The 21,708-nt window shown below is 39.7% G+C and overlaps 1 protein-coding gene across 2 annotated transcripts in view; it reads left to right on the top strand.

Annotated features, from left to right (window-relative positions):
• The window catches only part of stk17a (serine/threonine kinase 17a), a 33,250-nt gene that overhangs the window by 513 nt on the left and 11,029 nt on the right, over positions 1 to 21,708 (top strand). The window contains exon 2 of one of the 2 annotated variants that reach the window (XM_067378227.1): positions 14,776 to 14,988. The exons of the other annotated variant lie outside the window; for it this stretch is intronic. Within the exon in view, the coding sequence (XP_067234328.1) occupies positions 14,776 to 14,988 (213 nt within the window). The remainder of the gene's footprint in view (positions 1 to 14,775; positions 14,989 to 21,708) is intronic. 2 annotated transcript variants of the gene reach the window in all.

Here is a 21,708-nt window from a genome sequence, read left to right as displayed (position 1 = left end):
CGAGTGTCAGGGTAATACAGATACACTCTGTGTAGTTTGTTGCTTCTATTGCACGCAATGCCATCAGTGTACTGTTGCATGAGTGAAAATGCATCTACACTGCTCTGAAGTGTGATTTGGCAATGCTTTGCTGTAGATGATCTGCTGTGAGAGACATTTAATGAAACACCCTATAAACTTCTGCATGCACAGCATCAAGCTGGATCAGATGATGGGAAACTGGTCTGATGGCACGGATGCCAGGCTCGGTGGTTTGTAAAAGCCACACAGGGCACAATGTTGTTGGTGGATGTTGCTTTGCCAAGTCTCTAGGAGCTCAACGCTATGAAAACACGGCTCTGATTTCACTGTGCAATGCAAGCACGGAAAGGTTTGAGCATGCGCCTTTGCAAAACTAGCTTTAATTCCACATTGAGGTGGAGCGTTAATCCAGAAATATGTTACTGTAGATTTTTCATGATGGCTGGAAGTTTGAACTCAAGCTCAAGTGTGAAAAACTAGAGATTGTTTGTTCCTTTTTCTGTTGTGTTATTCACAAGAGCAACTCTTGAACATGTAATACACTCTAAAAAATCCTGGATTAAAAACAACCCAAGTTGGGTTGAAAATGGACAAACCCAGTGATTGGGTTGTTTTAACCCAGCAGTTGGGTTAAATGTTTTATTTAACCCAACTATTGTTTAAAAATTACTAGGGCTGGGTATTGAGACAATTTTCACGATTCGATTCGATTTCGATTATTTTGGATGTAGTATTTCAGTTTCAGTACATGGCAAATTTTCTAGAGGAAAAAAATCTCAGCTAATGCTGTAAACTACACATGAGACTCAGCTGGTGCTACTGTAATAATACTGAAGGTTAAATTAACTTATTTATATACAAACACTTAAATTACACTTTTTATTATAAATAAGGTTTAGAATTACTTAATCGTCTATTCCAATTAATTTTTTTGAAATATAAACATTTAAATCACGGCTGTCATAGCTGATTTATTAAAACATGCATTAAATTTTGAAGAACATTAATGAATATGTAACGGTGCATCGCTATATTTATCTTTCTAGAGCACTTTTCTAGCTGACTAATGAGTTTATGGTCACTGAATGTGTTTTTCTGAGGTAAATGTGACGTCATGTGACACTGAAGCTGTTTTATTGAGGTTGAAGCACTGATTGAGCGATTACACGAGACATGATACGGATTTCAGTAAGTTGTACTGTATATTTTAACATACCTTCAGATGTTCATGTTTATTTCGCTGTAACTGGTATTAAAGCGGAGGAGAGGATGATCACATGCTTCTCTTTAACTGAGGCGCTAAAGCGATCCGTCACGCCACATTAAACAGCGCCAAAACTGTGTTTATTTTCTGAATCTCACAACAAGATGGACGTCATTTGAAATCTGAGACTTTGCTTCATATCAAAAGTTACAAATTATTGCGATTTATTGGATGGGAGGCGCTACATATTCTGCTCATTCATCAACTGAAAACAGACGAGACTAATCGATTACTGAGATTTAAGAATCAATTAAAATCGAGTATATATGTATATATATATATATATTTTTTTTTTTTTTTACCCAGCCGTAAAAATGACTCTGTCTGGCTTAAAATAAACCCAAAATATGTTGGAAATTACAAATCAGACACATAATTACTAGAGGCAACAATACTAATCAAAAGGTGAACATTTATTAAACTTATTAACAAATGTTCATTTCCAACATATTTTGGGTTCATTTTAAGCAACAATACAGTAATTTTTAATCAATAGTTGAGTTAAATAAAACTACCCAACTGGTTGAGCAAAAATTTAACTCAATCGCTGGGTTTGTCCATTTTTAACCCAACTTGGGTTGTTTTTAACCCAGTATTTTTAGAGTGCATCAGCAGACCATCTGATCCGTTTGTTTTCAAAACGCGTCAGGATTAATGGACAGAGGTTTGGACGCACGACGGTCTGGACGTCTGCCACCACCATTAAAGCACACTACAGCTAGAGAAAGATGAATCAGTGCCTAGTTCACGTCAAGCATGTTTTACCAATCTCTCCATCTGTTTCCCAAAGTTAAACTGGAATAGCTTAGGATTTCAGGGATGTGATTGGCTGCTTATTTTGATGGCTATGCTCGTGGAGAACAGCCATTTCACAGTGTTCAGTGTGTGATTTCGGTGGCTGCCAGAAGGGATGCTGACGGGATTGCCGTTTAGAGTCTAGCTGGCCCAAATGCACAAGGACAGCTGCTGTACCTGATGTGATGAGGGTTTGAGTCACTATCGTTGACCGTTAGGACAGTAGTTTTGTATTATACATGCACTAATGACCCAAGCACAGCTGAAATTAGATGAGCTTATCTAGAATCATGTAAACATGAATTTGTGTTTGAAGCACATCAGATATTTAGGTGAATTAGTTGTAGTGAAGTTGTGTAGATTCCAGACTGGATTACGAGGTTTAGACTGATTGATGTACTGAGAGATTTGAGAGTGCCAGAAATGTTCGACTTGTAAATCATTCATAAAACTCTCATCCGATCATGTTTGATTCTTAATTCCATGGATTTGATCTTAGGTTAATTGTGGGGCGAATCAGGATTTGTAAAAGCACAGATCCCAAACTATTACTCAGTGAAGGAGTAACCACATGTATATGCGCAACATTGAGATATAAGGTAGGGATGCCCAATATCTTCATTATTTGAGGGTTTTTGGATGTCCATATTGGAGATTAAATTGTGCACACGATATGCACCGATATGAACATTTTGGCTTATATCGATAATTCTTTATATTTGAAAGCTGATAACCGATATATTGGCCCAAATATCTAATTGCAAATTTTTATATAATTTTTGAGAGCCTGATTACAAAAACAAGTTTTCCCATTAAAAGGTCCTAACACACAATTGTAATGTTCTCGTTATAATATTATGTAGCCTATATGACAGACTTGCACTGCACATGTTGGACTTAATGTATTTTCCTTTTTGAAATGATTTCAATCATATTTCAAGCAATTCAAAACCATCATGGCGGACAGTGCGCATCTGAAGTGTCTCAGCTGAAGGAAAAATCCATTATCGGTTTTAATATATCGGCCAAATTAAAATGAACATATATCGGCCGATATATTGTGCATTCGTAGTGCACATTAATTTTACAAACAACTGATTTTAGTCTTCAGGGTTTTTTATTTATTGATGGAAAAAATAGTATGTAGAATTTAGAGTTGATATCTGCCATTTATCAATGAATGGCTTAGGCTGTTGGTATTGGCGAGAAATATCATATTTGTGCTTTCAGTTTGATCATTTCAACTATATATGCATCATTTAAATGCTTTTTAGGGTATTTTTGGTGCTAAATTATATTTAAGGAATCGTTATGATCTATTTATTACCTGTTACCCCTTTTTGAGTATAGACCTGAAAATGAAATGAACTGTGGTAAATCTTGAATGCTTTGAAGACTGAAGTTTGGTGTCTTAGAGACATGGCAGATTATTTGCTGAAGTGAAAAAAAGTTATAAAAGTTTATGAAAAATGCACCACTGAATACTATTTATTTATTTTTTATAAATTTTATATGAAATATGTGTTTTCCAAAACATTTTTTCCTCAAACTGTGAAAATGCATTCCAGATTTGAGGTTGATATCTCAAAAATTGAGCTTTCAGTAAGAGTTTGTTTGGCCGCAGTACCAAACGCTTCCACTAGATGAAACTCACTTCCCATTCGTTTCAAATTTGCTCATTTTTGACCGTGACTTTTTTTTTTCAGGACCATTTAACCTTTTTGAGTCATCTCCATGATTTTCCTTTTTCCACATAGAAAATGCCTAAACCTCTACCAAGTTTCGTTCCATTCCGGTAAAGTAAAAAAAAAGTTTAGCATTAGTTTAGTGGAGGTTTGTTTGTTTGTTTGTGAAGTAATCACAGCATCACTATTTCAAGATGCCGCTGTAAGCGTAAAGCGTGGGATGTGTCTCGGTGCACGAGGTGAAACCGGAGCAGTGCTGTGGTTTAGATGCTCAAATGTGGATAATTGCAGGGCTGCCACACTGCATTCCTCTGCCACTGTGCTTCGGGAACACCCAGTCGTGACGGATCAGAACCAGTCCTCTACCATTGTGTGTGGACGTCGGCCAAGGCTTTAGATCAACAAACGCCTGTATGGGAACACATTCAGCGCTGCAGATATTTGATGGGAAGGGTTCCATGTAAAATGAGAAGTGTAATTTTTCAAGCTTTTGGGCGACATTTTATCTTCTCGCATCTAACGTGCCAAGTTTCTTAATGCCGAGTCACAGATTTGTTAATGGCAATGTGCCATTTACAATTTGCTGGTGAAACTACAAAAAGATGTAATTTTAGACATGAAATGCATGCCACTTTTGCATATAAAAGCTGTGAAACTGTGATTTTCTAAAGACACTAAATCTAAAGATTTTTAAGGGTATAATTTGCTTAAAATGATTGTTTGATTCCACAGTTCAGCTTTAGTGTTGAGCTCAGTGGATGCTTGTTATCTTTTAATTAAGGTGGCTCGTTTAGGAGGGCTGTGTTTGCAGTGTTAATATGGATGACACCGCGGTCTTAAACAGCGTGTCATCAGCTGAGAATCTCTCACCCTTCTTTCATAAATCTCAGGGGTTTGAGTGAGTTCTGCCGCTTGATTGACACATCTGTGCCGTGTGATCTATATATTTTTCTCCCTTTGTGTTTCCCAGTCTTTTCTGTTCTCTTTCCCAGAGAATCCCGGCTCTAACAGCCGAGTGGGATACCATGACATCATTGCTGTGCCATTCATGTTGTATGGCTCTAGAAGCCCAGTGGCAACATCTGCTGTGCTCCATGGAAACAGTAGCGGCGATGTCATGTGAAAGCCAAGTTTGTTATTGAAGCCCTTTTAGTGCTGGAGTGTCAGAAAGAGGCAGTGATGATCTGAGTGCCAGTGTAAACTTCCTGTCCCACGACAGTCCAAATACCAACTATACTTTGCCAACTTTTTAGAACAAAGCCCTGAAGTACTCAACTTTGACATGAATGATATGCCAGATTGTGCAGCCTGTGCTATTGCTTTCCTAAGAAATCATAACCCTAAATCAAAACATAACAAAAAACTCCCAGAGGTTCACATAGAATCCTGGCAACCGCTTAGCAACAAGGATGGATTCTGATTGGCTGTCAATGCTGGAAAAAAAAATCGGTCTGAAAGTGATTCCAACGATATAATTTCTCTGTGCTGTTATCATTTGTGTGAATGGGTCTTGTTTCTTGAACCACAGTCCATACAAAATTTATTTCTGCATTAAAGCGGAACTATAACGCCCCTTTCACAAGATGAAAGTCTCTGGTGTCTCCAGAATGTGAAGTTTCAGCTCAAAATCCCCCACAGATCATTTATTATAGCTTGTCAAATTTGCCCCTATTTGTGTGTGTCCCTTTAAATGCAAATGAGCTGCTGCTCCCCGCCCCCTTTCCAGAAGAGGGCGGAGCTTTAACAGCTCAACAACAACAAAGCTGGAGAATCTCACGCAGACAAAATGAGGAAAGTGTTCAGCCTTACATTGTTCAAACCGGAGTCGACACTGATGGAGAGACTCAGGAAGAAGTTACAACTTTTAGACGTTTCTGAATGGTTAGTGGATAAATTGCAGCCCGACATGGGCCCGCCCCCTTTGTTGTGTGTGCTCGGGTGATTTATGTAAAAGTGATTTATGTAAAAGAAAATATCTCCTTTGCATTGAACTTTGAGTGTCGTAACTTTGCAGATGTTTGTGATCAAACAGCAACATTACACACTAACTAAAGTTAAAGTAAAATCAGAATCAACCAGCCCTTTAAGGCATCACAAGCAAACCAGATCTGTTTTCTGCATAATTACTAATGTTTAACAAAAGCGAGGTGCTGAAAGGGTGTAGTCGGGTCTAAAAACACAACGTAAGGGCTTTCAGATGAGGTAATGCTCTTTCCTGAAACATTTAAGAAATATCTCCCAGGTCACATGTCAGAGTTCATTATTCCTCCATGTCACAGACACAGAACAAACAGGCCTCGGCTTTCGATCCGGGAGACTTTTCCACCCTTCTGTGAACGTGCGTGTGCTGATGGGACTTGTGTTGTTTTTGTTCCCTGTCTTTAAGAGCTTTTGCTCCTGTCGGAGTGACTGCTGCTAATGACCTGTTTAATGCAGCCCACAGAAAAACAGCACTTTCCCCCGAGAAACTCTGAAACTCTGAGCAAAACCTGGTATTTAGCTAAAGTGCACACTTGCTCCCTTGGCAGAAAATAAAGTGTCGCTGCCCTCATATAACACGTTCATTAAGTGAAGTGTAGCGTGGCAGAAAGTACACAGGGGGAAACGTAGTTGGAAGCTTTTTTCGCTGCCTCCTTTAACAAAACTGCCGAGATGTCAGTAATGCAGCTATAATGTCTTTCACAGCAGCCCATCCCAAACTTAACTTGTTTTTGTTTTTTGAATATCACTCATGATGAGGAGCAGCCTGCAGTCATGTTGCCGGTGACGGTGATCTAAAGAAATAAAGCAACCAAAAGTCATGCATTTTTAATGAGTTGCAAAACTCGTGTCAGAGACCAATGGGGACGCGACAGAGTGCAGAGATCAACTTTATGGAAATGCAAACACTATGCAAAGACTGGCATTGTAATTTTTGATATTTATTGTGATATTAAAAGGACCTATTCTGCTTTTTCTCCATGTTCATTTTTCTTCAGTGTGTAATGTTGCTGTTTGAGCTCCAGTTCTTCTCTATATCAGTGTTTCTTCACAATATTCCTCATTTAAATAATTAATGCGCAGAATAAAGGGGCGGGGCCTGGTTGAGTTAGTTAGTAGTGTGTTGAAACTGGCGGTTATGGTAAGGGGCGGGACATTTCCCAAACACCAATCACAACACACTGCTCCAGCCGACCAATCAGAGCACATTGTGCTTTTCAGGAGGAGGGGCTTCATAGAGACAGGAACTAAACAGAGCGTTACTGACAGACTGGGAAGAGAGGAGCTGCAACAATGGAGAATATGAGGAGAATAATCAATCTAGTAGAGCACAAAAACTACATCAAGACTTTGAGAAAGTGCATAATAGATTGCCTTTAATGTCTTTTTCGTCAGCACTTGACCCAGTAGTAGTAGCACTTACCTTGACGACTATTCTTCTCCTATCTGTGTATTTATTTATAAAAAAAAAAAAAATAAAAATTTCGCTATGAGCACTTTACTGACATAACTGTGACTTCACTCAGCACTTACATACTGTTGTTCTCATGTTGATTTAATTGATTCTACTACTCTCATTTGTAAGTCGCTTTGGATAAAAGCGTCTGCTAAATGACTAAATGTAAATGTAATGAATCTGATAAATTCCTGCATTATTTAGTTACTTTCAAATAAAGCAATTCAATCATTCTAGATTGATTGTTGATTTTGTTGGAGTGAATCTGCATAGAAAATAAAATATAATAATAATAATAACTTTTTTACTCTGAAGACTTGTTTTGAGTGCAAACCATTATTTTAGGGTCACTCTTTACAAGAACCAACTTAAAACTCTTTCAGTAACCAAAAAATGAAACCAATAAAGTTCAGTAGAGGAAGTGTTGTTGATTTACTTTCATTCTGAATCGGTGATGTCACCTTCTAGTAGACAAAAGCTCAGAGACTCAAGAGGATTAAGGTGTTTAACTCAGATTGTCTGTGTCGTTCTCTTCCACTACAGATTACACAACTTCAAGTTCAAAGTCATGTTAACCTTAAAGTCATGAAGAAATCAATTCATGTTCTGGTAATCTTGAATCAGAATCTCTTCTCTTCTCTGATGATGAGGGCGGGGCAACCTGTCACTCACATGAGATCCACCAATAGCAAACCACAACCATCCAATCAATTCCCCACAGACAAAATCAAGCCCCGCCCTACATTTGTTCTTGTTCCTGAAGCGTTTCACTCGGATATACGACACAATAGAGAAGAAAAGACCAACACAACTTCCGTCTCATGCTGACTTCAAATAGCTAGTTATTGGTCATCTTTCTTTGCAACTGTTTCGTATTCATATGTGCTAAATGCTGGATAGCCATTTAATGAGTCCAGATGGTCTTTGGGGTGTGTCTTTGTGTCTTCTGCCCTCTTAGAACTGGAAAATAGTGATTTGTATCCTAAGGAGTCTTGAAGTTAGTCTTTTCCTTTTGAATTTTCAGAATTGGGCCTGCAGAAATAATAATGGCATCTCATTGAATTACTCACTTCACCATTGTAAGTATGTGTTTTTACTCATTTCCAAATGGACAAAGGGTTTGCTGTAAGAAAATGACTTTATGACCTCTTGTACTCAGGAGAATGTGATTGACATCGAGTGCACTCAGAACTGATACATCATCATCTTCTCTTAAATTCCATGTCTGGTTTTGGTCAGTTAAAAGCATAAAACCCTCTCATTTGGACCAATTACAAGCAATGTTCACAGTCTCAGAATTTCTCAATAACTTTCAAGTTGGTGACCTTATTCTCCAGCAGACAGACCATCTGCTCTTGATATGGCCAGTATTTCACATAAACCTTGACCCTGCCGTCACCCCTCGTCCTGCACACATGAAAGCCATCGCGCTCGGGCTGTTTGTGTGAGTCCACCGGCTCTGGAAATGTGCTGACATGGCTGCGGAGAGAGAGAGAGAGATCATTTTTAAAGACACCAAAGTCGCCGTCTCCAAATCACAATCCGTCTTTCCAGCAGCTTCAGAACTCAAAGGCCCTCAACTTTGGTTAACCGCAGAGCACTTTTTGAATTCCATACGATAATAGAAGTCGTATTTGACAAAACATCTGCACCACATCATGGCGAGCGTGACCTAAAAATTGGTCGTTGGTAAAATTTCATTTGTAAATTATCTGCTCAGCTTGTGAACTGTTGTCACGATTAGTTACGGCCTGGTGCGACATCGTTGACGTTCTCAGAAACCAAAGCATTCAAAGCCTGTCACCTCACAGCAGCAGCGAGAATGATAGACTCTCCGGAGCTGCTGATTGGACGACCAGAGACCTCTGGAGTGGCAGGTATTATGTGAGGAGCTTAGAGTTTCTTTATCACATTCCCCCGTGGCATTCGTATTTTTAAGAAGCCGGTCTTGAGCAGCGGGACCAGATTAACGCAACACCATGGAAATGGAGGTATGCCAAAGCCATGCAGTCAAGGGCAGTAAAAGCCTATTAGGTTTTCAAAGGAGCGGAAGGTGCTTTAGTGTTTCTGAATCAGTCTCAATCAGAGCGATTACGACACTGTTGGGATTTCATGAATGCCTTGTGGCTCAAACACCAACTTCTTACGGTCATGTGTAGTTGCGTTCGTTGTTTGAACTCTTACAGTACTCAAATTGTCCCCCTCATCAATATTTGAAATTGCATTCTTGCACCAAAAATTGCCCCAATTTTATTTAACCCAATCATTGCTTAAATTACTGTTTTGCTTGCTTAAAATGAACCCAAAGTATGTTGGCAATTAACATTTATTAATATGTTAATGAATGAACATGTATAAGTTTAATTGCTTGTTAATAAATGTTCACCTTTCGATTGTTATTGTTGCTTCTAGTAATTACACTATTTGTCTGATTCTTAATTTCCAACCTATTTTGGGTTTATTTTAACCCAGCCGTATTGTAATTTTTAAACAATAGTTGGTTTAAATAAAACATTTAAACCCAAGCGCTGAGTTTGTCCATTTTCAACCCAACTTGGGTCGTTTTTAAACAGCATTTTGTTTAAGAGTGTAGTACTTACGGCAAGGCCACATTTTTATTTTTTTATCATTCATTAGTGGTCATACATCTACCTGTTAGATGTGACTTCTAGTGATGCATGATAGACCATTATAGGTTATTGGCTGATTTTGGGCATTGGACCAGATTTCATGGCTGAAAACAGGTAATTTGCACTGGAAGAAAACACAGGCTGCGTTTACATGGACCCTAATAATCCGATTGTAATCAAACTAGCACAGTCGGAATAAAAACGTCACATGTAACCACGTCAGTCGGAATGAGTTGGTCGAATTTCATTTTCATTTTCTAATGAGTTATGTCCTATCCGTTCGATAGGACATATAAACACTTGATCGGATTGAAAACTGAAACTGGAATGTTCTGCACATGTGCAGTGATGTAGAAATGGCGTAATGATGTGTGATGCATGGAACGAGCTGTTGTTGTTGAATTAGTGTTATAAATGACTGTCGTGTCATTCTAATATTCTTCCACTCAGCGTATATAAAGTAGTGCAAGACAATGTTGTCCCACATCTTGCTTTGGACACACAACTTTGTGTGTTCGTCATCTCCTTATAAGGACCCGGAATAAATAAAGTCTGCTTTTTAAAACAAGTAACATCTTGATGGTTTCATAGGTCACATTTCAGATGGTTTTTGTTGCATGTCATGAGACCAGATGACATTCACTTCTGAGTCAAAGAGCTGGTCTTTGTCTTGAAGAAACCCATTACAGAGATACTTTACATCCAGATTTTATTGGGACAGTCCAGAACAAGGACATTTTTTTTTTTTCTACTTACCCCATGAATCACTACATTTTTTGAAGAAAGGAGGAAGTCAATCCCAGCTGTGTGTAGTAAATCTCAGCAGCTCTGGACAGAATGGGGATGGAAATAAGGAAAACGTCCTTTGATGACTGAAACCCTTTCTGAACCCATGACCCATGAAGTCCATTTCTTGCATTCACCTGCGTTCACTTTGGTTTATACTCAAGATGTTCTGCTGACCTTGCAGGAATGTCTGTCCTCGGCTAGTTTGAACCTCCGGAGACTTTAAAACAAGCCATTTTCACAGACGCCTACATGCATCTCTCAGGACGTGCATCAGTCGTTCTGCCCTGAGAATGAAGCAGTTATGAATAATCCTGCAAATTGCCTGAAACATCAGTGTGGGTGTTTGTGGTCCGGGAGCAGATGGACCGAGAAGGCTAGTTCAGGACATCACGGTGTGATTCGGGATCCCCCTCGCAGGGACGTTACAGGAATTTCCTCCACAGCTCAGCCGTCTCTTCCAGGAAGCTAAATCTTCACCGGTGCTTCTCTTGGCTGCCGCTGTGTTTCTAAACGGAGCGCCAAGCCGTGTCTGAGCGCTTCACATGCCGCACGGCTCAGGCGTTGTTAACTGTCCGTCTGAGACTCACTCGCTGCATTTTAAATCACGCTGGAATCTGTTTTAAGGATTTGTCTAGTGGCTTTTTTTCATAGGTCACCTTCTAGTTCATGTCTTTATCAAAAATGACATTCAGATTATCACAATATTTCAGAATTTAATTTAAAATTTTTAAATATTTATTTTAATAAAATTTAATAATAAAATGTATTATTATTGTGACGTGGCTGCTTCCAGACATGAGCCAGTAGAGATGCATCTCAAAATTCAACAAATTCAACCGTTTGAACACAGAGCTGCTTTGAGATCCCCGTATCTATAGGACTGAACTATATAGGGCCTTGAAAATGAAAATTTCAAAAGAAAAGTTTATTAACTCCCTGAGGTCCGAAAACGTGCCGGCGTGTTTTGCAGGATTTTTCACATTGCAGCAAAACAGACTTAAAATACTCCGTCATTTCTTGTCACAGAGACATAAGTACTATATCAATTGAAACCATAGAATGTCTTCTTATTTGTGTACACCAGAGTAAAAACACATTGTGCTTTTTGTAAAATAAAGAAAACTAACATGATGCGTGATCTCTCCTCTCCCTCTGAACGAAGTCCAATCTGATAGTTCTCAGAAAATGAACTGTAACCTAGTGAGTACTAATCACAAAAAATGACACTTACGTCTAAAGAAACGTTGAAATATCGTGTAAGTCAAGTAAAAAACAACCATTCTGTGTTTATGTAATCTGTATGAAAAGAGAGCCATGTCAGAAGTCTGTGATTCAGCTCATTATCTGCTAATGCGGCCACGCCCACGGAGCCAGCGCTATTCAGACGCAAATTCTGAGTCAATACAGGCATTCATCGTCTCAATCGTGTATTTATCGTCTTGAAAAGTGTTTATTTGGATGTTAAAGCCATGGTTGGAGATCTCTAGAAGACATGCCGTTAGTTCCTAGTTCCGTTTCTTCTTTATACGAATTTGTTGCCTAAAGGTGTACAGAGAGCGCCCTCCGGCTGCAAGTATGAATTGAAAACACAGTATCCAGCGCTCATAGTGATGACAATAAATATTACTTCTGTATAGAAAATTGACGTAAATATATAAGAATCCATCAATATTTCTCCAAATGTGCATGCTTTTAAGCTAAAAGCCTATATGAAATGCCACAGAGGTAACATTATTACAATTTAAAATAATGGTATTCTATTATATTCTTTAAAATATAATGTATTTCTGTGATGCAAAGTGTCTGAATAATTATATTTCACAGTATTGCTGTTTATGATGAGCTGAGACATTATTACAGAGGGTTTTTTCACAGCCTACCTGACTGAAAGGCCTCATTAATATGCAAGGCATTTAAGGTCATTATTATGCTGATTATTATTTTTCTTGACAATAAGTGTCTTACAAAAATTAAATCAATATATTGTTTTATATGAACAAGCAGGCAGCATAATTTTTACATAATTTTGAAGCAAAAACTCTAGTCTACGACCTCCAATACCCAGAAGTCTTATGAACACAGATTTAATATACTTTTTTTGGCCTTATTTCAGTGTTTTGTTTTTTCAATAACCACACATAAACGTTATTCCTTCAAAAACACAAACACATATTACTGTAGCCTAGTTTGTGCTGAATACAGTGTAATGACACTTTTGTCATTTATATGTTTATGAACAACTGAAAAAAGCACAAATGTCAGGGCATGTCAACTTCTCCAGGCCCCAAATCAGCCTCAGACTCCCGAGGGTTAAGAATGAGAATCTAGAAGGATATTAAGATATCTTGAAGACTTTTAGAGTTACAGGCATGACAACTTTGGAAAAGGAATATTTATGGCACTCAGACACATATCTTCTATGCAATTGAGATGATAGAAAAACACAAGATACATTTCTAGTTTCACTTTCAACATTTTGTTCTTCAGATATTCTTCTTTAAAATAAAGTATCAGCTGTGTGCAAAGTGACCTAAATTTGGTTTTTGACCACTGAAAATGTGTAATTTACTCATGGAGACACATTAAGATCTCCATATCTCTGGAACTGAACCATCGAACCATTTAAAATGAAGATGCCAAAAGGAAAGTTTAAGAACCAGAATCTAAACTGATATCAAGATATCTTTAATACACAACCTCAAGGAATGCAACCTTGAGGTAAAAAACAAAAGTGCTTTTTGCCATTTTTGAACTGTCACTGTTGGCATATAATGAATCAAAGTTTGATAAAGTCAACAGATTTTACTAATAGATCTACCAATCTCTGTGTAAAAATAAAATAATGATGCTGCCATCTTTATGAAGTCATTTTTCCTCTTATTGGCTCCAAATCTCAGGTGAAAATGATCATTTTGACCCTCCTCTACAAAATAGTGCATTACTCAGTAAATATACATCTGTGATGTTTAATAGTTTGGCTTTCATCACTATTTATGTTTGTCTTTCTACAGAAAAAAATGCTAACAATATCAAAAATTTGAACCGAGAGAGTTTCCGAAATGTGGTTGATTTGACACGGAATGACCTGATTTTTGTAGTAGTTGTATAATAACGATCATTTTTAGCATAATTATGATTATATTTGTCATTCCAGCATTGATAAATTGTGCAGTGAGACCAGATTGTTCAAAAACAAAAATATAATCTTGTTGCAAATTATCACTCAGGTCTCCCTCTGATTAATGGATATAGATCAGATATCTGTTAAATCACATTCGACTGGCTTTTCACTGTTATATTTGGATAATTTGTCATGTCAACTTTTGACTAAACCAGTTTACTTTAAGTGTGGGTCTGCCTGTTTGTCCAAACAATGAGGGATGGGTGTTGGGCTGTAAGGTATGAATATGGTATGAATATTTTTGGAATATTTTTGTACAAAAATAACATTTTACAGCTGCCTCTGAGAACAAATCAAAACTCCCCGAGCTGTAGGGAACATGTAGGCAGCTCAGCAGGAGGGTGTCGTCTCAATACATCGCTTTTTACTCAAGAATCCTCTCGGGCGACATGTGTCTTTGTCTGTCGCCGTGTGTGTTTTTTCTCCTCTTCCTCATCGTGTGCCCCTGCATCTTCAAGTTCAGTGCTAAAAGTGGGACACAGAGGGACCGTTCGGGCTTTGGGATGATTTCATCCCGCAAATATGCCACGGGGACAAAGGCACGTTCAGCCGCGGTGATAACAAGTGTGCCATCTTTAGATATACAACAGCCCTCCCCTGCGGCACCCTTTCACTGCCCTCAAACCCTCCAGCTCCGGGCCTTTCACTGCATCACATGAAAAGAGGCCCTGAACAGAGTTGTTTTGTGTGTATGTGACCCTGTTTAATGGGATGCATGGAAATGTGAGCCATTCTACTGTGTCTTAAACACAGTGTTGGTGGTGTAAAAGCACCTGTATATTCCTCCTGCATCCAGTTTCTCATTTTCTGAATCAGCAAATTGGTTTTCTTTCAGGAAACAACATTAAAGCAGGAAAACCTGTTCTAAAACAAGACTTTGAAACGGCGACCACTTTAATAGTTATAGTTTTAGTTACCGATAATAAACCTTGTCTAAAGTCTGCTAACAAACATTCGTTTTCTCTCCCTCTCAGAGGCAAGTTTGCTGTGGTGAGGAAGTGTGTGGAGAAAAGCACGGGTAAAGAGTTCGCAGCAAAGTACATGAGGAAGAGGAGGAAGGGTCAAGACTGCAGGACCGAGATCATTCATGAGATCGCCGTACTGGAGCTGGCAGCGGCCTGTCCACACGTTGTCAATCTCCACGAAGTCTACGAGATGGCCAGTGAGATGGTCCTCGTTCTGGAATAGTGAGTGTCACACATTCAGTCTTTGTTTAAAACATCACACTGATTGATTTTCCTGCTTATCACCACTAAGGCTGGGTTGAAAATATAGAGTACACAACTTTAATCAATCTGCATCTTCAAGTTCAGGTTTTACATACAGCAAATTTAAAGCTCTCAAATATCTTTTGCACTTGTACAAATTCAAAACAAGATGTTTAAAACATAAGAATCTCATTAAGTCACTACATTATAGTGATTTTGCAGGCTTAAGTGCTGTAACTTAATCAGTAAAACAGCCAGCGTCACGACACGCTGTTAAATATTGAGGTGAAATCCCATCCTGTCCAATTAAGGAAGTGCAGAGCAGACCTGAGGATCAGTGGTGGTAAATGAGCAGTAGATTGAAATTAGAGATGGACCTGAGTACATGGAGAGAAAACAAGAGCGAGTGAAAATTAAAGAGCACTAATCCACCTATAAACCCCTGAAGCGTTACTGAGCATGCCTCAGTGAGCAGTCGCTATTCCAGCAACGTTCAGCATCCACACACAGACACACACAGACACACACAGACACACACAGACACACACAGACACACACAGACACACACACACTGCTCTTTCATTGTGGTAATGTATGCATGTGCACTGGCATATTGGGTTTCCCTTGCAGCCAAATGCTGACATTGACATTGAACTTTGGGCTTTGGGACGAAGCATTTCCGGCCCTACTGGTGCTCATCATCTTTACTGTACAGCTGCTGTCGTCCTTCACCCACTTTATTGTTCTCTGTGGGGAATTCACTCAATATCTGTTTGTGTGCTCCAATTCAGCCAGTATTTTCATCCTGTTGGTGGTCATATGAAGCAAATTTGATCTTCTAGAAAGGTCACATTGGTTTATTTCATTTGGCATGAAGTGGGTCACACATTTCTGGCTTCCACTCAACCATATCCTCTCTTCAGCCCTGAACGACCCAGACAATGAGCACAGATGGGATTTAACTTTGTCTCTTTGGACATTTTGTTTTGATCTGGAGTTTGATGGATTCATTGATTAATAAAATTTGGACTCTATTTCATTATGGCTTTCTTTCAAAAGATCAAGCCGCGACTCGTCATTCTTGGGGTTTATTGTGAATTCAATCCCTACAATATGTCAAAGCGTTTGCACTTTGGCATCAGAGTATAATGCAAATCCTCCGACATAAAGCGAGTGGCTGATCAGCAGTGACCGTGTTGGTTTGTTGCTGTGCAGCTGCTTCTGTCCTGGTTGACCCGGTTCCCAGTGTCCGGCGTGAATGGACTGACCCTTGCAGTGGGGAGAGGGGTCAGCGCAGGAATGTTAATCTGCCCCTCCAAACACACAGTCCATAGAGTCTTCCCAACCATGGAAACCGACGAGACTCCTCCATTTACGAAGAAGCGTGTTAGGACTGCACGATAATGGTTAAACTGATGGTTTGCTCAGAAATCATAGTCACAATTGTTATTTCAGACTTAAAATTTCCTGATAATTTACACTCCTCTGATTTGGGGGTTTAAACTTTTGCATGAAGGCATGTTGAGGCTTGGTAGCAATGCAAGGTAGTGGAAATGTCAAAGGGCAAATATCGCAGACTGTTTTGCTTAATTAATCGTGAGAAGCAGAAGAGCTGATGATTTCGCAGCATGCGTGACCTTATTGATGGGTTCGTTGGTAGACACCAATTCCATTTTCTCCCATGACTCCCTGCAGACCAATATCCCCGGCTCTGCTATATCGATAGGCTCGGCTCGCACGAGGAGGAGCTCTCTGCGCTCAAAGCGAGGTCATTTCCTCTCACCCACCAGTGAATGGCATGTGCTCTGCTGGATTGAGTTCAAATCTCTCATCATCTGCCCACACGAGCAGCTGTCTGCAAACATGCAAGCCATAGCCTGAAAGAAAGAGAAAGGGAACTTCCAAATGCATTTGACAAAAGCATTGTTAAAAATCGGTCACTTTTGCCAACATTGCTCCGAATCTGTTGCATATTTGGCTACTTAACAGTTTGTTCATGTATTAAGAAAGCAAGACAGATGTTATTAGTGTCACTGTGGTGGTGCTTGCCATTACCATTGCACACATTTCCAAAATCCAAAGTACACTTCAGTTTTGATGCAAATGCAAAGTCTTTCAAAATATACTCAATTTGATAGTATGCACAAACACTGGCGCTCGACACATGCAATGCAATTTTCATCCTTGTCCAATGTCTGTTTCTCTCTCCAGAAGTTGCGACTGATGAAAATGTTTTTGTGCTTGTTTAAACTAGAGTTGCGTGTACACCACCTCACACAAGCGATCGTCAACACTGGATTGTCTCCAGTAGTTTGTTATTCTGTCTCATCCATTTCTTTTTATTTTCAACATTGAGAAATGGGTCAGCCAGTGTTGCCACCTCTCAGAAAGACTAATTAGTGCAAACGCATTCAAGGCACATGTGCGAGATGAGCATATAAAGTGTGCGCGGATAGAAAAATCTTGCTGCACGTGTACAGTGTGCTGATGATGGTGAAAAGTGCACTGGTGCTCGTGGTGTCACATGCTCTAGCTTTTTGGTATTGTTACAACCCTAGCAAATTTCAGAAGTCGATACAGACTCGTTCTACTAACAGCGAGGCTCAATACAATTTGTGATGCACGCTGGGTCACACACACTGCAAAGCCTAAATCTGCAGTATATTAGTCAAATGGCTTCCAAATATATAAATAACTGGAGCAGTTGGTGCATGTAAAGCGAGCATAACTGTGTCAAATTGGCAGGTCGACTGCAACCACACACATTTGTCTGCCTTTGATTGGTTGTATGGAGAAGCAGCCTGAGAGTCCAGCCAATGCAAATTACAAGGTGGGGGTGCCAGGATGTGAAGGATCATATTTTAAAACTGCGCTGAGTTTTAATCAAGCAATTCAACCACTGATGAAATGCAATAACTTTGTGCAGCTAACCACAGCCCTCTTTTAGACGACAGTTGTCCGTGATCATCCTGACTGCCTTCATATGGGGCAGTAAATCTGCTTTGTCCGCATCTTGCCAAGACCCCGGGGGGTTGGAGGGGCCATTAGGCAGATAATAGATTACAACGGCAGATTAGCATCCTAAGACACTGCCAAGAAGCTGCTGGTCAAGCAAATGCTCAACTTTGACCCCAATAACCAGGATAAGCAATTTTTCCAGATGAATCCACCTGAGGGCTATAAACCTGTCCGAATAGGCCACTTTAGGTCAACTTGAGTGAGACTAAATGGATACAGACTTTTAGTAAACGGTGAAAATGAACGAGTCAAACTTGGTGTTCAAAATGGTTTGTATTAACAAGCTTGTGTTGTAGAGATAGTCTGTTGTGTTGCCTTGGAAAGATTGTTCTTTTTGGTTCCTGCATTAGTATTTAGTCTCTCTTAAATTGTTCCTGAATTGCTACCGTGCTTCCCTCGTCTTAAACCTCCAATCTCATTCTTGAGCTCAAATTATGGGAAAAGGCCCTGATATATAACTGCGTTTACCAGCCGGAGCAAACGTTTCTGGAAGGTTCACTTTCAAACTTCATTTTAGCCTGATTTTGTTCGAAAATACGTCACACCAATTTCGCTGGAAGTATAAGATTGCACGACATGATACGAAAAGCAGCAAAAGTAGAAGCTTATGAGTTAAGTGCCTGAAATTAGCCCCCTTTTCCCCTATCAGCACTATCCTCCATGATAATAGTGCTCTTTCAATCATGGGGAAGTAGAGCGTAATGCATTTCCCTCTTTCATGGACACGTGAAATCCAGAAAGAGCCAGTTGTAATCAACAGATTTTTCCTTTCTTTCCATCTTCCCTCGGGTGAGGGATATTTCGGGGCACTGGGACAGTTTAAAGGAGGGGATGTGGGTTTGGAAGGGGGTCTGGCTGGAATGATAGAGGGCTTATTCATGCTTTGCGGTGTCCGGCCGGCTGTTTGGGGCGAGTCGGGGGCTCCCGGGTGCTCGATCAGGCTCGGCTCAAGAACGTGGCCTCATTGCGCCGGAGCTCCAGCTGGGAGTTCATTATGTCAGTGCTCTCAGCACCAGCACGTGAGCAACCGGACCGTGGCCGGCAGCCCAGAGAGAGAGAGAGGGTGATGGAGCGAGCTGAGAGGGAGGGTCGGATCACTGCTATGGATTTAATCTCCAGGGTGAGGGTTGGGAAAACCCTGCCTACAGTGCTGGTTTAAGCAATCACTCATTCGCCAATGAATGCATGTCAGCCCTGCGGTGTTACAGTAAGTGACAGATCACTTCACCTGCTACAACACATCTGAGTTTTGACATTAATTTTGGATGCTTACTTTTTTCCCCAAGGAGCACAAGTGCTCCTTATTTAAAAAAAAAAAAAAATGTAGGAGCGCATAAATTTGTGTGTAATAAAAATGTATCAAATAGTGTGGGATACAAGAAGACACAAGCAAATTATTTACTACTTTTGATTTAAAAAAAAATCACTAGGTTTTCAAATATTTTTTGCTACATATTGTATTTATTTAATAATAATGTATTATTATAAATGTTGCCAGTTTTTGTAACCTTAATGCCAACAATAACCAGAAAAATAAATTTTGTAAAATGTGGGTGTAACAATGTTCAAGTTCAGGGAAGGAGGTGGGAATGGGCGAATGGTAAACACAAATTTAATCTAAAAAAAACAAACGTATAAACTAAAACAAAACGCCAACATCAAGTCTAGGCCTGGTCCTCGCTCGTCACTCCTCCTTTTATCCTTCTGGAGCTCTTCTGTCGGACTCAAGACTGGCGTTATTAACACTCGTACGACCGGCATCGTTCCGTTCCCGCGGCTCTCGGCCTCACCCTGCTTGCCACAGCGGGTCTTTTAATTAGTGCGTAGCGCTGCAACCCTACTGTAATTGTTGAAACTTTGAGGGCTGGTAGTACTCACACCGCCTACAACATCATCAAGACTCACCCCGATCAGCCTGAGCTACAGAGGTCAAAAATACGAAATGCCTCATAACTCCTGAACCGTCAGGCGTAGGCTTGAGTATATCGTTGGCTCATGACAGACAAAATGCATGCCTCGGATTTGCCAGGCGAAATTTACTTTACTTGTGCGAACTAGTCTTAGGTTTTTGGCCTGATCAGAACCAAACCAGTTCAGCGAGATTGATTGTCAAAACGTCCCTAAGGGCCTCCAAAACACTCGAAGCCACTTTTACTAAAATCGCTATAACTTGTGAACGGATTGAGATATTTTCACCAAACATGCACCAAATTTGCACACCTATGTAAGAGCTCATTCTGTGGTCGCGTGAAAAAAGACACGGCGACCGGCCACTTGGTGGCGCTATAACAGGAAAAAAAAACTACTTCACTATTAGTCCGATTGAAAACTGGCATGCAGTGTCATCAGCCACTGAAGTTTGAGCAGCTATTGGACAAGGGTAACGGAGGCCGATCGCAATGAAACTCGCTGGGCCTGTTTGACTCGAGGCACTAGAAAAGAAAGAAATCGGCCACCGGGGGCACCTTCAGGTTTTTCATGGGCGTAAAGGATTGTGTATCGAGTGATTTTTCGCACACCCCAACAATATTCATACCACATGGTAGAACTCCTCATTCTAAACACTTTACCTCTAGGACTGCCACTGTCCATCGAATCGTTACTTAAATATTGGAGATTATTTCAAAAACCAACTTTGGCGAACTAGTCCTAGGTTTTTGGCTCAACATCGATAACTGTTAAAAGATTTTATAAACCATATATCTCCTATGGTAAATTGCCTGTATTTGCTTTAAATGGTCTTTTCCATCTGTGGTCGAGATGCGTAAAAAGGTATTGTTTTATTCATCAAGCCTGTAACCATGTGCTGAAAGGCCTTAAAATGTTTGAACCTCGATAATTGCTGCTCGCAGCTATATTTTTTATTGTTTTTAATACTACCAGCTTCTCATTTAAACATGAGGAAGATAAAATATGTACTCTACAGTCTTTGTACTATTTTAGATGGTTTTAGAGTAAACATTGTCATAGTAATCAACAGTGCATCATAAGCATTAACATGCAGTATTCATTAATTTTGAACTGCTCTGAAACCGTGAGCCTGTAGAATACGTTTTTACATGAACACGCAGCACTTAAATCATTCCTTTTTGAAGTTTAATGAAGTTTAATCACATTAAGCAGTAATTTCAGAGCTCTTAAAATAACAAAGACTTTTGTTATATTATTTACGATCATTATGATACTGCAGGGACCTTATTTGCACTCATGCTCCTCAACGCTTTACAGTTCACACGTATCGATGTTTAGTCATAAATGCGAGTGAAATGCTTGTGCCGCTGAGCCCTGGATGGGCCGCAGATATGTATTTGAAGAACGAAGCCAACAAGTCTCGGCTGGCTGTATTGGTCAGTGGAAAAGACCGATCAATGGGCATGGCAAACCTTCACTCTTGTATGTGTGGTGTGGAAATGAGCAGAAAGTCAAAGACGAATTGATTCTCTGTCATTCCACTGCCATTGATTCATGAACATGTAGCTCTACAGATGCTGTATCATCTCATCTAACCTGAAAAGCCTGTAGGTTTTACTGCTAGAGCTCAGTTTGTTTGGTTTGTGTTGCAGACAGACACATAAGAGTGCTGATTTTTGGTTTTAAACGTAAAAGGATGAAAACATGACTATAAAACTAAAGCTAGTGCATCTTTTCCTCTGGAGTCCTAACCATTGCTAAACGGCTGCA

The sequence above is a fragment of the Chanodichthys erythropterus genome, chromosome 23 (genome assembly GCF_024489055.1).
Source record: "Chanodichthys erythropterus isolate Z2021 chromosome 23, ASM2448905v1, whole genome shotgun sequence".
NCBI lineage: Eukaryota > Metazoa > Chordata > Actinopteri > Cypriniformes > Xenocyprididae > Chanodichthys > Chanodichthys erythropterus.
The sequence above is the reverse complement of the archived record's forward strand: the minus strand, read 5'-3'. Positions and strand labels throughout refer to the sequence as shown.